This window comes from Aethalodelphis obliquidens, unplaced genomic scaffold (assembly GCF_003676395.1).
Source record: "Aethalodelphis obliquidens isolate GAN/ISIS:26980383/991018 unplaced genomic scaffold, ASM367639v1 scaffold10, whole genome shotgun sequence".
Taxonomy (NCBI): Eukaryota; Metazoa; Chordata; class Mammalia; order Artiodactyla; family Delphinidae; genus Aethalodelphis; species Aethalodelphis obliquidens.
The window spans coordinates 5,170-26,047 of NW_020837954.1; the positions used below are offsets into that span (position 1 = coordinate 5,170).

The 20,878-nt window shown below is 38.7% G+C and overlaps 1 long non-coding RNA gene and 1 gene segment (V, D, J or C); one reads left to right on the top strand and one right to left on the bottom strand.

Moving 5' to 3' along the window:
- Positions 1-296: 296 nt before the first annotated feature.
- Positions 297-1,776, top strand: LOC113622550 (T cell receptor alpha variable 38-1-like). The segment is given in 2 exon segments: positions 297-780; positions 1,020-1,776. Coding segments are annotated over 2 exon segments (357 nt in total).
- A 4,002-nt stretch (positions 1,777-5,778) lies between these two features.
- The window catches only part of LOC113622553 (uncharacterized), a 177,406-nt gene continuing 162,306 nt past the window's right edge, over positions 5,779-20,878 (bottom strand). The window contains exon 7 of the long non-coding RNA XR_003433567.1: positions 5,779-8,567. This is a non-coding gene — a long non-coding RNA (uncharacterized LOC113622553). The remainder of the gene's footprint in view (positions 8,568-20,878) is intronic.

Below are 20,878 nucleotides of genomic sequence, written 5' to 3' on the forward strand. Positions count from 1 at the left end.
TTTTTTCAAAATGGAATGAGAGTGATGGGAGCAACTCTTAATATGACTTGTTTGAAGCAATTCGGTGCTGATGAGAACTCCTGCAATAGTTATTTCAGAACTTCTTAAAAAAAATAGGTCTCTTTTTTGTGTGTGTCCGTGGAAAATATAAGCACAATTAGACACTACATGATCTGCTTCCATTTACTCTGAGTTTAGTCCATGCTCTTTTCAGGCACAAACATATATCTTTTTTCTCATTCTTTATTTTGAGAAGTTGTAAAACTATTAAAAATTGAATACATTAATATAACAGGTGTATTCTTATCACCCATAATTGTTTATATTATACTTGCTTTGTCATTGTTATTTTTTTTAATGCAAAGAAAAATTATAGAGTTTGCCACTGTTGCAAATAAAACTCTGCCACTTCTGCCCACTATTCCAGGTCCCCATTCTTCTCTCCAAGATTAGGTCTTAGCAGAATAAATTTGCCAGCTCCCTCTTCTTTCTATTTTCAGCCTACAAGTTAAAAAAACTCAGAAAACGATTTTCACTTTCATCTGAAATTACAACCAATAGCCTAGTTCCTGAAGCGAGACCAAAAAGTATTGGGAAAACTTTCGTCAGTGAGACAGTCACCCATCACCTGTCATACCATTTCCTGCTCTGAAGCTCAAGGGCCGCGGAGCACAGAGGGGAACCCAGATCAGAGCAGGAAACTTCTCAGCCTGCAGGGGAGAGCTGTAAGCATGATATTTGTTAGCTTGCTGCGGGCAGTCCTGGTCTCCACCTGTCTGGGTAAGGAAGGTTTAGGTCTTTCTTTATAATGTTATCTAATGGGGCTGTGAAACGAGAGAAGATGAATAGCAGAGTAAATGCATTGCCTCAGAGAGCCCAGGTGAAAGCTGATATGTTCTGCTGAGGTTTGGATCAGGCAGAAGAAAGGTGGGTGGGGATGGGAACCAGTTTGGGCTGGTCTGCCTGCTTTCTCTCTCGTGTGACACCCAGTGTGGTCCTTTCTCTCCTCTTTCCCACAGGATCCAGTGTGGCCCAAATGGTCACTCAACCTCAACCAGAAGTGTCTGTGCAAGAGGCAGACACAGTGACCCTGGACTGTACGTATAGCACTAGTGACAGTAATTATTATTTGTTGTGGTACAAACAGCCTCCCAGCGGGGAGATGATTTTCATTATTGGCCAAGAAGCTTATAAGCAACAGAATGCAACCAACAGTCGCTACTCTGTGAACTTCCAGAAAGAAGCCAAATCCTTCCGTCTCAGGATCTCAGACTCCCAGCTGGAGGATGCTGCAAAGTATTTCTGCGCTTACAGTGGTCCACAGTGAGACGAGCAGCAGAGAGAGGCTTACAGAAACCTCAAACCTCAGCATCTGTGCAGAGGTCAGGGGAAGTGGTCGGGGTAAGAGGAATATAGAAAGTCATTGACTTCTCCTTGGAATAAAACCTCCTCCTATCTGAATATAAGAGACACAGAGAGATGAATGTCTATGACTTGTAGTCCTTAACTTAACAGTAAAAATGACACGTGTAGTGCTTTCCAGTTTTACAAGTTGTCTTCATACTTGCTATCATCTGTAACCCTCATAGCTTCATATGGTATATGTGACAGGTCAGACTTCTGAAGCATTTCCTCTGTCCACCAGATCTTTATAATTTTCCTGGGAGCTCTTACCTCCAAGAATCTTAATCTTTTCCATTTTGTTCATAGGTGCTTGTTCTTTTAATTTGTCCATCCATGTCCAAAACCGAATCTCCTCAGAAAAAGGTACCCATTTTAGAACACAACAGCTGTTACAGCATAACCAGGGAGGGAACCCACTGGTCCTACAATAGACTTAAGAGATAAGCTAGGTTGACGGTACCTAGAACAGGTGACCTAGAAGAATGATGGAATGGCCTGTTAAAGGCTCAGCTAAGAAACGAGCTCAGGGGCAACACCATTAGTGTTGGAATGCTATTCCAGGTTGGAATGCTATTCCAGGAAGGGATAATATTCATTAAATCAATGTCTGATGTATGGTGCTGTGGCACCCTAGCTAAAATACACAAGTTTAGAAACCAAGAAATGGAAGCAGAACAGACTCTTCTCCTGTCACTCCCTGTAACCCACCTTCAGAATTTGTGTTTGCCTTTTCTCATAGTCCTAGGCTCTGCTGGATTTAGAGGTCCTGGTTCCCTGAGGAAGAATGCTTCCACCAGCGGATTCAGTAAGGGCCCCACTGAACCTGCAGCTATGACCCCACCTAGATCACTAGGTGACCTAGTTGAACTCCTTGTGCCAGAGGTCCAGCAGACAAAGATAGGATTTATTAGATGGGGGCATAATTGACCCAATTATCATGGGGTACCAGATTGTTATTACACAGTGAGAGCAAGAAGAAATATGTTTGGAATGTAAGCGTTTCACATGGGGTATTTCCATGCCCAGTAAAAAGAGCAAGTGGCAACTGTGGCAACAAGGCCTAAAAAGGACAAAGTGACAAAGAATTGAGACCTCTCAGCAATGAGGGTCTGGGTCACCCCACCAGGCAAGAATCTAAGTTCGCCAAAGTGGTATCCAATATAAGGAAGTCTGGAGGGTACACTGGAGGAGGGAAAAGATGAGTATCAGTTATAGACTTGGTACCAATTAAAGGAGTGGGGCCTGAAGCTCAGGTTATGCAACCTCCTGTATTAAGTGTTTTAGATGGACTGTAGCCAGCCACAATCTTGAAGACTCAGAGACACAGTGAAAATAACATAAGACAAGCACGCATCTGAGTAGTGCGAAGAGAGCCCTATAACAAATATCTCATGTGCCTGTTGTCACGTCCAAATGCCTAGGGTTGAATTTATCAATGGCTGTGATAGACAATTCTTGGACGCTCGGACTCGTCTCAAGCTGATAACATCCAACATTAAGCATGCACTGTGCATTATTTTTACTTCCTACCCCAGGGCTTTCTCTGACTCCATGGGAGCTCATTCAGCCCATGGGCAAGCACAGCCTGAAAGTATAGGGGTATTACCATCCCTGCCAGCAAGCACCAACCAGAGGGGAAAGGGACAGATGAGTACACTAGCTTCTTGCTTCCCAGCAGATAATCCCGAGAAGCATCCTGTATGCTTCTCGGAGATCCTGGGAGAATCAAGCCCTAATCCTGTGCTATCTACCTCCTCATTTCTGCTTCTTAAGATCGCATCCTAAATAAACTATCTTCACCTGAGTCTTTGCTTTAGGCTCCATTTGGGGGGGGGAACAAAATTTAATAGAGAAAATTTCTTTGGAATTTTAATAGAGAATTCTTTGAAATTTTAATAGAGAAAGAACAGAAGAAAGTTTAAGGTGAACTTTACTGGGCTGATTGCTAAAGAGCATGGGGGTACTTGAGTGATTACATAATTGGAAAACTAGAAGCTGTCACCTTATTTTTTCAAAAGATGGTGAAACAGACCATATTTACAAAACTCCAGTCTCTGCAGATGTGTGATCATGTCCTTAGTTACCAAGTCTCAACTTTCCTCATTATCCCTGTCCCTGAATCTGCTCACCCTCTATAATTTAAACCTCATTCCTACTTCTTCTCAAAATATACCTCTATTCAAGTCCATCTATTCTCCTTACTGACCCATAAGCACTTCAAACTCTTGAATTTTTTTTCTGGTTGTTCCGCTCACCCAAATTTCCCTTTTATGTGTGTATCAGTCTGGTCAAATCATATTATCCCATAAGCACACCTTAAAGCTCTATCTCCTCCAAAGTTTCTTCTCTAATAGTGAATCCTTGAATTCCTTCTCTCCTAAAGTCACACTGTGCTGAATCTGAAAGATTGATTCATAGTGACTTACCTTTTTAAAGCATTTGCTATTGTTTCCAGGCCCTGATCTTTCCTCCCCCAAATATATTATGGTCTCTATGAGAACAGAACTTTGCCTCGTACAGGTATACGGAATTCTTCAATGCTCTTGGCAATATTGGGCACATAATAAGTGCTCAATAGAGCCCAAAGATTATGCTTAAAATTTATTTTGTAAACATCATATATTCATAAGAGAATATTAAGGGGAAAATCAGTATGTTCTAACACAGTCACAGAAGGTTTCTTTGGAGAAGTTATGATAAAAGGTAGGATTTTTTAAAAGCAGTAATGAAGGGAAAAATAGGGTATGTTTTAAATATCAAGGTCTCTTCATTGAATATAAATAGAAACCTGAAACTCGAATAAACAGATTCCTTACAGAACAGATTTCCTTAAACCAAGTTCTTCCTGGGTAGAGGAGTGAATCATAGGAATTGCCTCAGTAATTATTTCTGTGACCTGAAGAGGGCACTGCTTGCACAGTTGACAACAGTTACTCAACTGCCCACCTGACATACCAGTTCCTGTTCTGAAGCAGTGATGTCACCCAGTACAGCTAATACCTAAGGTTCAGATAAGAACAAGAGCTTTTGTCACCCTGCAGGAGAGAGCTGCCAGCACGGCAGGCCCCGGTTTGCTGTGGGCAGTCGTGGTCTTACCTATCTCGGTAAGGAAGGCACATGTTTTGCTTTTACTAACATCCAATAGGACTGGGAAGTAGGAAGAAAGATTAATAACACAGGGATCTTACCTCCTCATGGGTCCCAGCTACTGGAGGCAAGAAAGCTGATGGATTTTACCTGAAGTTTGGATCAAGCAGAAGAAAGGTGGGTGGAGATGGGAACCAGTTTGGGCTGGTCTGCCTGCTCTCTTTCCCTCCTGTGACACCCAGGGTGGTCCTTTCTCTCCTCTTTCCCACAGGATCCAGTGTGGCCCAAATGGTCACTCAACCTCAACCAGAAGTGTCTGTGCAAGAGGCAGACACAGTGACCCTGGACTGTACGTATAGCACTAGTGACAGTAATTATTATTTGTTGTGGTACAAACAGCCTCCCAGCGGGGAGATGATTTTCATTATTGGCCAAGAAGCTTATAAGCAACAGAATGCAACCAACAGTCACTACTCTGTGAACTTCCAGAAAGAAGCCAAATCCTTCCATCTCAGTATCTCAGACTCCCAGCTGGAGGATGCTGCAATGTATTTCTGCACTTACAGTGGTCCACAGTGAGATAAGCAACAGAGAGAGGCTTACAGAAACCTCAAACCTCAGCATCTACACAGAGGCTGGGGGGAAGTAGTTGGGGTAAGATGAACATAGAAAAATCATTGACTTCTCTGGAGAAAAAAAATACTATTCTATCTGCCTATAAGAAACACAGAAATGATGCTATAAGCTGGAATTCTCAAAATAGTAATAAAAATAATGGAGGTACACAATGCTATATAGTTTTGTAAAGTACATTCACATATATTTATTTAATTCTCACAACCCTGTTGTTATATAGGACAGGTCAGATATTCTGTGTCACTGCCATCCAGGGACTCTCATAGCTTGAACTAAACCTGTATTCTCCATCTGCATGACCCATGATCATATCAAAGTCAACATATCCGAAATTGAGCTTTTATACTCCCCACAAATCTTATTTTTTATTTTTCCCTCCTCAGCTTTGCTCAGGATTAAGACACACAGTAAATTTCTGAGTTTGAAGAATTTCTCCACCCTCTAAAGAATTTCTCCACCCTCTACCTACCAGCCTAGGCTATCTGATCGCGTGTGTGTGTGTGTGTGTGTGTGTGTGTGTGTGTGTGTGTGTGTGTGTGTGTGTGTGTGTGTGTGTGTGTGTGTGTGTGCGCGCGCGCCCCCACACCTTATTTCTTTCTAATTACAAAACAGGTTGAAAAACTACATCACATTTATCTCATTGTTTCCTGATTGATCTATCAGTCACCCTTCCTGACTTTAACCTAACTTTCACCCTGTATTTCTTAAATTTCCTTCATGCACCATTGGTCTGTCCTAAGAAGTTGAGGAAAGACAACAAACACCATCAAACAGGATTTCATGTGCTGCTAGTACTCATCAGCAAATACAAATTAATTGATTAATTAATTTTTAAAGAAGTTTAGCTTCTGGTTACGCTATCATTGCTTCTGGGAGGAGGTGAGCCATCTAGAAGAACCAGGTCTAAAGGTAGGGCCAAGCAGCTGCCATCATCAGGGTCACCACCTTACATCCCCTGAGAAATAGGGGATGTCTGGACCTGGAAAGGATTCATCATACTTATGCAAAGCGGAAAAAATAATAAAATAGAAAAAAATGATCCAACATTTCTTTGTATGTCCATAATTCCCCCAAAACACAGCTTTTGCTATGAAGACCCCTTGTGGAGCACTTAATTCCATCTGCCCACTTCAAGTGAGTGATAAAGTTGGAGCAGATACTCCATGGCTGTATCTAAGTCCATGAGAGGTTTCCAGAGCTGAGGTTGGAGGTATGTTTAGAATGAGTGATGGAAGTTACTGGATTTGGACGAAACCAAGGGGAGCCAAAGCCAGATTGCTAAAGAATAACTAAAAATGAGCTTTCATAGGAATACTGTTTCATCCCTTAGTTATCAGTACTAGCTCATGGGATTAGGTACCCAGGCTGGAATAGAACCAGAGCTGGTGACATGCAGATGTTCTTTTGGATTTCCTGTGGCTTTTTCACAGCCTTCCTTGAGAGCTCCTCCACTGCCTGCCTTAGACCCATAGCCTCATAGCTAAAGGTCCCCTTCTTAGTCCCCTTGAACAGCTTGGAGCCGTCTGGAACACTCCCATTTAGTTTCACATGCTGCAGCCCAAGGGCAAGTTATGCCACCCCTGTTCACCAAATCCCGTCCACCCCCACCACTCACTCTAAATATACCCCTTCCAGCCTCAGTTCCTAGAGCATCAGGTCCCAGCCCAGGCTCAGCACCCAAGGCTCTAGCTTGTCTAGAAAAGCAGGTGAGACAACAAACTCAGTGAGTGTATCACCTTTCACACAAGTCAGAGAACTCTGGGCCATTCAAGTTTTACCCTCTCTTTTACACCCCAGGTCCAAGTAGTCACCAAGACTTAATAGATTCAAGCTAGTTATCAAAGCTTACTTCTTTCTGTTCTTGCTTCTAGTGGCGTCAGCTCCTCTCATTTGAATTAGTAAATGATCATCTACCTCTAGTCCGTCTATCATCTAGTCTGTCCATCCTCATTTGTGCCCCCTTCAAACACTGCTTCACACGGCCACCAAGTGACCTTCCTACAATAAAAATAAAGTCATTCCCCCTTCAACAAAGCCCCGTTTCCCATAGAAGAAGACTGTGATTATTCAGAATGTGAGTCCATCAAAGCAGAGACCATCACTGTATCCCCAGCACCTTCCATGCCTGACAGGGCAAACAGTAGAGAGCTATCTGCTGAATGGATTAATGGATTAGTAATTCAGCCTCCTTTGTTGCCACACTCCTATCCTGTCCCACTCTATGCTCTCAACTCATCAGCACATGAAATTATTTCCTGCCTATGCCTTTGTGGACTCGGTTCCCTCTGTGTGGAATACCCATCCCCGCTCAGCCACTTCACTACTGTTCAAGATGTTCCCAAATTTCCCCTCTTCTCTTAATTCTTATCCTGACCCTCTTGCCCAGTTAAAACTGAGCACTTCCTCTTTTTAACCCATAACTGAAACCCTAAGCATATTTCTAGTGTAACAAACCTAACACTTTATGGAACTTAAATGTATGTTTTACTTTATTCCAACAACAATGCAAGCTTTACTTGTCGGAAGCTGAGTTTTATTCATTTGAATAGCAATAGTGTCTACAATATTCTTAAATTCACAGGTATAATTTTTTTTTAATTTGGCCAGTGTTATATTGCTAGTTTTTTTTTTTTTGATTGAGGTAGAGTTGATGTACAATATTATATGTAAGTTTCAGGTCTACAACATTGTGACTCACAATTTTTAAAAGTTGTACTCCATTTATAGTTACTATAAAATATTGGCTATATTCACAGATATGATTTTTTAAAGTTTTTTTTGAGTGAAGTTAATTGATGGCGTTTTTCTCATTAAACATGATAAAATAAAAATTGATAACTTTTCTACATTGCCATCTCCTCCATAGTTGTATTTACTAGAGATTCTGAAGTAACTCATAGGAAACAGACTATATGGTATGCAGAAAATTAATAATAATGACAATATTATACAAATAATAATAGTAGTAGTAGTAGCTAACACAAATTGTGTATACATGTCCCACATTCTGATAGGTTCATAACATGTATTATTTTATTTAGTAGTTTCAACAAATCAATTCAATGGGATGGGTGAATGGAAGAATGGACTAATGAATAACATAGGGAGGAAAAAAGGAGATTTATATAGTAGGATAGCAAATTTACACTGTACTTAGTTACCTATAGAAAGATATGTAAAGAAAAAAGTTTCTCTAATGATCTTTCCCATTAACCATCCCATCCACTAAGTCGTTATGAAACTGAAACTTGCAATTCACAATACCTCAGTTTCTTCAGGTTTAAAGAGTTCCTTTCAGGTGTCAATGTTTTTAAATATTCAGTCCATTTAAAGTTCAACTCCGTGTCAGGGCTGATTTAAAGTCTCTTGGATGACTCAATCTCTTTAGGTGCTTTGTTGGAAGTTCCACCACCTTAACCTCCCCTTCCCCAGGATGACATCTGGGTAATAAGGGGAAATAATTGAGTGTCAGTTGAGGAGGGAAAAAAAGCCTTAAATCCATGCACTGCTTTCTGGATCCTTTGGTCTATGTAGCTGAGTAGACAGTCTGGTCTTCTCCATGGGTAGGTAACTCGTTAGGTGTGGGTTATCCCACCTGGACTTTTGAGACGTGCTCTACTCTCCAATATTCTTGTGCTCTCATATTTATCTACATGTTTCTAACCTATCCTCACCCCATGAGTTAATCTGTCTTTCACAGGGGAGGGAAAGGACAAGGGTCCTGACATCTGATTTCCTTGCTCTGCCTCCATCTTCCTTTTTCTTCGATCAGTCTCCCGAGACCAATAAAATCGACATTCCTATCTCACCTACACCTTCCTGTCACCCTTTCCTTACATAAAAACTCTACTATCAAGTCTAACAGGCCTTACTTATAACATATTGAAAGATATGATGAAATAATTTAGAAAAAAATTTACCTTTGAACGAACCAGTTATCCAAGACAATTCTCTTGCTGAGAAGTCAAAAATCCAAATTAAATGTCAGAACTAAATGACGAAATGAACTATTTTCATTCCTTTGGGAGTAATCTAATCTCCCCATCCCACTCAAAACAGATAGAAAGAATATAGATAAGGTTATGTGCCTGGAAATGTAAAAGAAAAAATATTATGTTTCAAAAATATATTCCCAATTACATGGAGGGAGAGGAAACAATTTGTGTACCCAAGAGTACAACATGTGAAAATCACCATGGATATTTTCAAAGAAGACAAAGACTTCTAAAAGTATAAAAATTAAGAAAGTGAAAGATAAGCCACAGACTGGGGGAAAATATTTGCAAAACATGTATCTAGTAAAAGAGTGGTATCCAAAATATATAAAGAACTCAAACTCAACAATAAGAAAATAAAAAGCCCAATTAAAAAATGGCCAAAAGATATGAACAAACATCTTACCAAAGAAGTTATACAAATGTCAAATAAACGTATGAAAGCATTACATATTGATATAATTAGGGAACTTCAAATTAAATCAACAGTGAGATACCACAACACACCTACCAGAATGAGTAAAATCCAAAATACTGACAACACCAAATGCTAGTGAGGATGTGGTGCGGCAGAAACTCTCATTCATTGCTGATGGGAATGCAATATGGTACGGCCGCTTTGGAAAACAGTTTGGCAGTTTCAAACAAGACTAAACATAATTTTATCATATGATTCAGCAATAGAGCTCCTTGGTATTTACCCAAATGAGTTGAAAATTACATTCATACAAAAACCTGCACACAAATGTTTATAGCAGCTTTATTTGCATTTGCTAAAACTTGGAAGCAACCAAATACAAAAAATCCAATTAAAAATGGACAGAGGAGAAATGTCTATTTTGATCTTCTGCCCATTGTTTGATTGGGTTATTTGTTTTTTTGATACTGAGCTGCATGAGCTGTTTGTATATTTTGCAGATCAATCCCTTGTCGGTTGCTTCATCTGCAAATATTTTCTCCCATTCTGAGGGTTGTCTTTTCATTTTGTTTATGGTTTCCTTTGCTGTGCAAAAGCTTTTAGGTTTCATTAGGTCCCATTAGTTTATTTTTGTTTTTATTTTCATTACTCTAGGAGGTGGGTCAAAAAAGATCTTGCTGCGATTTATGTCAAAGAGTGTTCTGCCTATGTTTTCCTCTAAGAGTTTTATAGTATACGGCCTTACATTTAGGTCTTTAATCCACTTGGAGTTTATTTTTGTGTATGGTGTTAGAGAGTGTTCTAATTTCATGCCCAGCACCACTTATTGAAGAGGCTGTCTTTTCTCCATTGTATATTCTTGCCTACTTTGTCATAGATTAGGTGACCATACAGATGGACAAAAAGCACATGAAAAGATGTGCAACATCACTAATTATTAGAGAAATGCAAATCAAAACGACAGTGAGCTATCACCTCACACCGGTCAGAATGGCCATCATCAAAAAATCTACAAACAATAAACGGTGGAGCGGGTGTGGAAAAAATGGAACCCTCCTACACTGTTGGTGGGAATGTAAACTGGTACAGCCACTATGGAAATCAGTATGGAGGTTCTTTAAAAAACTAAAAATAGAGCTACCATATCATCCAGCAATCCTACTCCTGGACATATATCCGGAGAAAACCATAATTTGAAAAGATACATGCACCCCAATGTTCATTGCAGCACTATTCACAATAGCCAGGACATGGAAGCAACCTAAATGTCCATCAACAGAGGAAAGGATAAAGAAGATGTGATAAATATATACAATGGAATATTACTCAGCTATAAAAAAAATGGAATAATGCCATGTGCAGTAACATGGATGGACCTAGAGACTGTCATACTAAGTGAAGTAAGTCAGACAGAGAATGACAGATATCATATGACATCGCTTATATGTGGAATCTAAAAAAAGGGTACATATGAACTTATCTACAAAACAGAAATAGAATTACAGATGTAGAAAACAAACTTATGGTTACCGGGGGTAAGAGGGGGAGGGATAAATTGGAAGATTGGGATTGACATATACACAATACTATATGTAAGATAGATAGCTGATAAGGACCTAGTAGTGTATAGCAAGAGAACTCCACTCAGTACTCTGTAATGGCCTATATGGGAAAAAAATCTGAAAAAGAGTGGATGTATGTATATGTGTAACTGATTCACTTTGCTGTACACCTGAAACTAACACAACATTGTAAATCAACTATACTCCAATAAAAAAAATTTTTAATGGACAGAGAAACTGAATAGACATTTTTCCAAAGAAGGCATGCAATGGCCAACAGGCACATGAACATGTGCTCAGTACCACTAATCATCAGAAAAATGCAAATCAAAACCACAATGAAATGTCACCTCACACCTATTAGAATGGCTGTCATCTAAAAGACAAGACATAAGTGTTGGTTAGGATGTGGAGAAAAGGGAACCCCTTATGCACTGTTGGTGGGAATGTAAATTGGTGCAGTCACTATGGAAAACAACGTAGAGGCTCTTCAAAAAAATAAAAATAGGATTACCATCGGATCCAGCAACCCCACTTCTGGGCACATATACGAACAAAATGAAAACGATATCAAGGAAATATCTGCACTCCCATATTTATGGTAGCATTATTCACAATAGCCAAGATATGGAAAGAACCTAAGTGTCCATCCTTAGTTGCTTGGATAAAGGAGAAGTTGAACATATGTACGATGGAATATGATTCAGCAGGAGAAAGAAAGAAATCCTGCCATTTGCGACAACATGGATGGACCTGGAGAGCATTGTGTAAGTGAAATAAGCCAGAAAAGACAAATACAGCATGGTGTCACTTATATGTGGAATCTAAAAGGAAAAAAATGTCAAAATTTTTTGTGTGACTTTTTTGTTTGTTTTCCTACAGAGAGTAGGAAAGTGGTTGCCAGGGCTGAGTTGTGGAGGAAATAGGAAGAGGTTGGTAAAGGGTACAAAATTTCAGCTATAAGATGAATAAAGTCTGAAGATTTAACATTAAGCATGGTGACCACAGTCGATAACATTGTGTAATTGAAATGTGCTAAGAAAGTAGAACTTAAATGTTCTCAGCAAGAAAAAGAGATAAATATGTGAGGTCATGAATGTGTTCATCAACTAGATAAGGTGAATCCTTTCAGAATATCTATCTATACATAAATCACCACGATGTACACTTTAAATATCTTAAAATTTTATATGTCAATTATATCTAAGAAAGGCTGAAAAAAAGAAATGTACTAGCAAAGACACCACCATAAAATGTAGACACTCAGTATTTTTATCACATTTATGTTTTGAGAGGAAAGACTTAGAGAAAATGGAAGTTCTGAGGGTCACCCCTCCTGTCTGTCAAGTGCTCAGTGACAGAGCCCCAGAGTTGCTGGTGCTTGGAATGTATGAAAAACTACATTGGTTGCTGAAACAAAACTAACACAAAATCAGGAAAACAGGATCAAGGTAGATTTGGGTGAGAGGCTCAGGAGAGAGAAAGAACTATGATGAGGAAATTGAGACCTCACTGGATTTTACAAGCACAGTTTTGCTGTGGGGCTGACACCAAACTTGTGGTTTCACAGTTGAATTTAGGAAGAGGATGTGGGGCAGCACAGTATCCACAAAATTCTTGGACCTCAACCTTGTTGCTCCTGGGACATGGTTTGGAAATAGTGATTTTCCAGAGTTCATCACTTGTGTTACTGATTCTTTCCAGAAGGGGGAAAGGGGGTAGAGGGCAGGTGACAGGGGGGGGGGGGGGGGGAGTGGATGCCTCAGGGTCAGGGGTTCTGGGAGATTCCAAGTGCTCTGTGAGCACGGCAAAAAGGCTCTCAGTATCCCAGGATATCCTCAATATCCCAGGATATTCAAAAGAGCCCAATATTTAATCACCTGTTTCGTAAGGGCATAGATCCACCAGAACAGACAGGGGAGGGTCAGATTTCCAGAAGAGATGGTTGGTGGGGACCCCCTGCTATGCTAGGCATTAACTCTTTAGTTGCTGAATCCTGGGTAAATCTGGGTAATGCATGGTAGATACTGGAGGAGAGCACTTTCAGAGGTGATGAATTGCCAATGAGTGTGGAAGTATTTCTATATTTAACAGCCAGTATGGGTCTCATAGCACATACTCATAACATATCAACTGTGTGAGGAGTAGTTACTCTGCCTATAATTCATGTGTATTGTCATCAGGTACTTGATTCATTTGTTCCCAGATGTGATTAACTGAGGGAGCTTAATGTACCTTTCCATTCAATATCGTCCTTTAAAAATATAAAATAATTTGGTTAACCAACTTCTTAATTTATATAATCATCTCAAACAATAAACATTGTTTTAAAAAGATGAACTTCTATGGAATGGTAGTTAATCAGTCATCACTTCAATCCGGACACTGTAGGGGTCAATAATAGACGACAGTGAATGAGACTCTCCTTCCTTCTTGAAAACTCTTTCTTCTTTTTTCTCTGTTCATCCAAATCTTGGACACTCTTCAAGGCAAACCCACGTGCCACCTCTTCTCTAAAGACTTTCCTAATCGTTTGAAATCATGTCAAACTTTCTTTTGACCTACAGGCTACCTTCATTACGTTCCGTCCTTTGTTGATCACTGTTTCATATTTATGTTCTTTCATCTCCAACTATATAGGGTTACTAGACAGAACGGAGAACACGGATCATTGCTTTTACTTTCCTTGAGTGCCTTGCAGTACTTTCCAGAGTATTTGGCCATTAAACCCTTAAATGTTACTTGCTGTTGATACTGATGCTATAAAGAGTCTGGGTAAGAGTATAAGTAATGAAAGGTGAAATCAGGGTACAATTCTAGGCATAATTTGGACTTTGAACAAAATATTCTATACTGACTAAACCTATATCTTACAATTTTTTTTAATTTTTTGAAAAAGTCCTCAATTAAATAGTTACTGATCAAGCCTCTTTCTAATAAGGAGCATCACTTGTTGAATGAAGAAGAAGCAATATTATTCTAAATTCCAGAAAGTCTTCATATGCCCAAAAGTTAGAAATGCTGGCATATGTCTCTTCTCCAAATCAGAGAATAAGGGAAGTTTTCATGACAATCCTGCCTTCAGGGATCTGGTCTCCTATTCTAAAAATCTCATTAAACTTAAAATTTAAATAACTACATTTGTGTACTTTTCATAATTCGTAAAATGTTTTACAATTTCTCCAATCAGTTACACAGCACATGAACTGTAAAACTGAATCTGCACCTCTGAGTTCCTGGTGTTCTCTGAAACTAATGATTGCCATTTTCTAACAACTTTGTATATATCCAATTGCTGTAGCATACACTATGAGAGATGATGAAGAAGCCATTTCCAATCTCTATTTTAAAATCCTTGTTAAAGTTTCTATTTAGTGTTTTAAATTTTTGTGATCAAGGTTATAAATTTTCTGAGAAATCAAATAGGTAGAATCCTATTGCTAAGATTTAAGTCAGTCTAGAAAAAGTGCCAATGTTAAGAATGGTTATTAGTATATAATTCCTGTAACTGACTAAAATAATATGTAGTAGAAAAAATTTTACATGTACGTTTCTATGGGAGGACTGGAAAAGGGAAGGAGAGTTTCACTTTTTTAAGTAGTGTGAGAACTCTAATAATAATAATAATAAATTTGAAATAATAAAGAAAATAATAAAGATTATAGGGTCCTTCCTACCTCCACCAAATGAAAAGATGCATGGATATGATAGTCTACTTCTTTCCTACTTTACAGAGGCAAGGAGGACCTCTTTTGGGATTCATGCAAAAAAACTAATTAAAAATAAAATAAATTAAATAAGATACAGGTGTGGCTATGACGAAATCTGTGCTGAGGGACATGAACATCAAGTGAAACCAAGCAGCTTAACTACTGTCCAGTTCAGGGGTTTCCATGAAAAATCAGGGAAAGACAAATTAGCCAAGAATTCTTTTTCTTTCTTTTGAAAGTCCTAATGGAAAAGGGAATCAACATTGACAGTACAAAAATTAGTGCTAAATGTCGTAAGTTGTATGTTTGTGCTTTTTCTTCCTACTGTTCTAGATCAATAGGGTAGAAGTGGCATGTAGCAATCACCTAGGAGTTTAAGACTACAGCCCTCACCCTCAAACCCTGAGAACTGCCATAGTTACACTGTTACTGCGGGAGTGTTTCATAACCACAAGGTATGTTAAGGTGGTAGAAAGTTTGATTAACCCCATTCCATAGAAGCTCATCTTTTTAAAGTAGAGTTGATTGTTTAAGATGGTTACATAATTTAAAAGCTGTTTAAGCAAATAATTCTATTTAGAATAATGAATGTAAAGGTATATCATATGCCCTCAGTTAATAACATCTGGGAACAATGAATCTACTAGGGCACTATCCCACCTGCTGACACTTCACATGAATTTTAGGCAAAGTTAGCTACTAGATACGGAGCTGACATTCCCTGAGTATACACTATAAAACCCTTATTGGTTGTTAAAAATGGAAATACCACCATGCTAGTTGGCAACTAGCCATTTCTCAACGGTCCCTTACATGCTCGCTTTCAACCCCTGCCATATTGGCTGTCTTGGTTCCTCTCCCAAGCGTATCCATGACCCAGCAACTAAAGAGTAAATGTTTGGCATAGCTGGGAGTCCCCACCAGGATTCTGTTCTAACACTCTCACTCTCTCCCTACAACCTGTGTCTGTTCTGATATCCATACCAAACAACAAACGGATGATTAAACATTGGGTTAAAAGTTTTTAATATCATCTCTGCCTAGAAGGAAACACAACATATACAATACCATACTATAACAAACAGTCTACTAGGTAAGAGTGAGGTGATGCAGGCTAAATGAAGAAACTTTCCTGAGCACACCACTCTCCCAGAATCTTCACCTGTTCACCAACTCAGAAACTCTCTGAACCCTGGCCTTAGGGTTTTATAGAGATTTCTTTGCTTAGATAGGATTGATTAAATCATTGGCCATTGGCAGTTTATTCAACAGCCCCTGTCCCCTCCCTGGAGGTCAGGGGGGTAGGCCTAAAAGTTCCAACCCTCTAACCACCAGGTTGGCTCCTCTGTCAACTAGACCCCCATCCTTAGGTGCTTTCCAAAAGTCACCTCACTGACATAATATAAGACATCTTTAAGACTCTTGCCACAAGAAATACCAAGAGCTTTAGGTGCTCTATGCCAGAAATGGAATGAAGATCAAATATATATTTCTTATTATAAATCAAAATATCACATGTGCTTATATTAAGCTTAGTCTTTGCTTAAGAACTTGGTCACAGTAGAACCTTTACGTGTTGAGACCACATTAATTAATTCCTATGGATATTTTGATTCCTACTAATATGCTTTGCTAACACTGGTAGCCTGCTTTGGTTACTAACAAAACCAGCAGTACGGAAATTTAATGTCCCTTCTCTCTTAACTCAGCTCTTTGTCTCACTTCTCTTTGGAAGCTTCATTCTCTCTGCGACACCAGAAATGGGCACTTTGCACTGACTACAGCAACAGAAGTTTAAACCTCTTGGCAGGAGGAAACACTTTCTGCTTAATGGGGAGGCTGATTCAGATAACCTTCTCTAGAAACTCAGAATTACACTGTTTGATAATTTCTTGCATAGAACATTTGCAGTTTCAGAAAGGTGAGTGATGTCAGATCTAAAAGTCTTTTGTCCTGTCTTGTTTCATTCAGATTCAGATTTAAGGGGAAACATTGGAGAAGTCACATGAATTTCCGTGACTGATATTTTTCACCAGTCTATAGAAGATATAAACTTAAAGAATGGTTGGAGGATTAACCATAAACAGACATTGCCAGTAATTCTGCATTGTCATCAAAGCATGTTCATGTTTGTAGGCCAACCAGCACATTAGATAGATGACAGTCAGACTTTGGAAAACTGGAAAACCTTCACACATTTTTAAGATGACTACTAAAATATTTTACAATTATTTTAAATGTTTAAGTAGTTATAAAGGTTATAAATTCTGCTGTATTATAAATATTGACATTTTCAAATAAAACTCATAATAGCTTGTATATATATGCAATGAAATCTTAATACCAAAGTTATTTGATATCTATCAACATCCAATTAAAATTCATGAACTCTTCATTAACAATTGAAGGTTTCATATCACTACTTTTTTCCTTACAATAATAATTCCATTCAACTTCTCCCACAAAATTTAATATACTTTTTCTTTAAACGTCTTTTACTGATCACCAAAAATGTCTGCAACAAAAATATGTATGAAATTGAAACTTTTTGTTTCCCCTGATCATATTGCTCTAATTGTTATTTTTTTCTGGATTGATTTGTAAATAAAATTATTAGTAATGCATGTTTGATGAAAACAACTTAAATACATTATAATTTTTAAAGGTTTTTAACATAAAAGGCAAAAAAGATTTTTGGAAGTGCATTTCTTAATAAAATGACTGAGGTCAGATCTAAGTGCTTTGATTAAATGCTTTCCTGACATCAGTTAAAAAAAAAAAATAGCCGTTTCCTTAATGCTCTCAAACCTCAGAGCAATGCTGCAAAGATTCCATGTAAAGTAAGGACAGTTGTGAAATGAGAGCTAGGAAATGATAACCACAGTCAGGTTCTCAGACAGATCATTTTTAGGAAAAGGTACATGGAGAAGTCGAGTATCTAGAAATTGATTCCCTTAAAATACCTATCTGTTCCTTAGTTTGAAGATCACTACATTAGACTACTCTAAATATTACTGATTCATTCTCAGCCAGTCTTCATTCCGTAACAAGCTTTGAGGAAAATAAGCAGGAAATTTGAAGGATAGAGTCTTAAGTTTCAGTAAACCTGGTAAATTTTCTAAAACTTGTTTGACATTTCTGGCTTGGAGGAATAACTACTGATGAGTTAGAAAACAACAGGGCCTGAGCTCTTGCACGATACAAAGTCATTTGCATACAAGTCACTTGTACGTGTATCTTTACCTTGGAAAAGTCAGTTTTAAATGCCGCGGTCATTCGTTAGCAACACTGTACAAGAGAAAGCTGTTCCAATTTTAGAAAACAAAAAACCATTGCTAGATCTCTTTTTCTCTATCATGCGAGAGCATTTTCTAGTAGACACTTATCTGACACTCTTGAAGAAGGTAACTGTTGTCACAGCATATTTACTTAGCAATCCATAAATCTATATGAGAAAAGGCTCATATGGTTTACACTCCTGTGTGTTGGAGGTTAACTTACAGAAATAAAAGAGGTGTTACGAGTTCATAGCCTAGAAGAAAAATTAACCCCCAATCGTTGTACCAACTCTACCAATATTTTAATTTTGCTATCTGTACATTTATATCTTTTTCCTATAAGCACTTGTGGAATCAGGTCTTTTTATTCATGGTTCTCTCACTAAGAACTTTAATAAAACTTGGACACAGACTCACTCCTAATTTGTGTTATAATTTTGTTTTTTGCACATATAAGGCCATTCTGGCTCTGAAAATCAGATAATTATCTCTCAATACCTAAGCTATAAACTCCTGGCTTCATATACATCTAAGACAGGAGATAGATGGGCCCTAAACTAGGCATTTACAACTGGCCTCCCGTTTACATTTCATGGCGCAGGAAAAAGTGGGCTTCAGGCCGGACACTTACAACTAGTCTCCTGTTCACATCTCCTGAGAGAGGAGATACATGGGCTCCAGGTTAGACATTTAAAACCAGCCTCCTCACAAAAACAGAAATATAGATCAATGGAACAGGATAGAAAACCCAGAGATAAACCCACACACCTATGGTCAACTAATCTATGACAAAGGAAACAAGGATATACAATGGAGAAAACACTGTCTTAAGTAAGTGGTGCTGGGAAAACTGGACAGCGACATGTAAAAGAATGAAATGAGAACACTCCCTAACACCACACACAAAAATAAACTCAAAATGGATTAAAGACCTAAATGTAAGACTGGACACTACAAACTCTTAGAGGAAAACATACAAAGAACACTCTTTGACACAAATCACAGCAAGATCTTTTTTGACCCACCTCCTAGAGTAATGGAAATAAAAATAAACAAATGGGACCTAATGAAACTTAAAAGTTTTGCACAGCAAAGGAAACTATAAACAAGATGAAAAGACAATCCTCAGAATGGGAGAAAATATTTGCAAAAAAATTAACGGACAAAGGATTAATCTCCAAAATATATAAACAGCTCATGCAGCTCAATATTAAAAAAACAAAACAACCCAATAAAAAAAAGTGCAGAAGATCTAAACAGACATTTCTCCAAAGAAGACATACAGATGGCCCAGAAGCCCATGAAAAGCTGCTCAACATCACCAATCATTAGAGAAATGCAAATCAAAACTACAATGAGGTATCACCTCACACTGGTCAGAATGGCCATCATCAAAAAATCTACAGACAGCAAATGCTGGAGAGGATGTGAAGAAATGGGAACCCTCTTGCACTGTTGGTGGGAATGTAAATTGATACAGCCACTACGGAGAACAGTATGGAGGTTCCTTAAAAAACTAAAAATAGAACTACCATATGATCCAGCAATCCCACTACTGGGCGTATACCCTGAGAAAACCATAATTCAAAAAGACACATGCACCCCAATGTTCATTGCAGCACTATTTACAATAGCCAGGACATGGAAGCAACCTAAATGCCCCTTGACAGACGAATGAATAAAGAAGATGTGGTACATTTATACAATGGAATATTACTAAGCCATTAAAAGGAATGAAATTGGGTCATTTGTAGGGACATGGATGGACACAGAGATTGTCATACAGAGTGAAGTATGTCAGAAAGAGAAAATCAAATATCGTATATTAACACATATATGTGGAATCTAGAAAAATGGTACAGATGAACTGGTTTGCAGGGCAGAAAGAGAGACACAGATGTAGAGAACAAACGTGTGGACACCAAGGGGGTAAAGTGGGGAGTGGGGGGGATGAATTGGGAGATTGGGATTGAATATATACACTAATATGTATAAAATAGATAACTAATAATAAGTAAATAAATAAAATCAGTCTCCTGTTTAACTCTCCGAAATGGAAGTAACAACAGGAACAGGGTAAATAGCCAAGCTTTGTCTCCTGTGGACACCTTAAGATAACAGTCATGGCAGGAACAGAGAGGGGCTAAACTTGTTTGAGTAAAGGATCAAGCGGTCACGTATTTCCCATCCTTGGGGCAAGGGTGACATTGCACATGTGCAGAAAGGCTCCTTGGGGGACAAAAAGGAGGGGGCATAATATGTGATGCTAAGGCTGTCCCATAGGCCTCTGGGCTGAAATCCATTTTGGAAAACAGTTGTGCACGCATTTTGGGTAGGGTCCTAGGGGAGGTCAGGTGTGGAAAAAGAAACCAGATAATTGGCCAAAAGTAAACAAAGACTGGGAAGAACCGCCTGATATAAATAATTTAATGGCCTCTTTCCTGTGCTCCTCTTCATTAGGGAGGATGCCCACACCCTTTCTCTCTGGGTGTGCATCTCTGCCTTGATTCTATCTGAACTAAACAAATTTTCTCTGTGTGCTCTCCCACTTGTTGCTGTGCTATGTCTCTAATAATAAACTTTGTACTTGTTTTTACAGTTTTTGCTTCCGTGAGAAATGCATTTTTCACTGGGGGCAAGAGCCAGGAAGTGTGGTGGCCAGGATTCCTGGTTTTCATCCAGACTACCCAGGTTCAATTCCTGGGCAGGGACTTAAGATCTCACTTCATGCCACCACTCACTGCTGCCTCTCCGAGATCACATCTAGGTTGAACCAAAAGGTAACCTG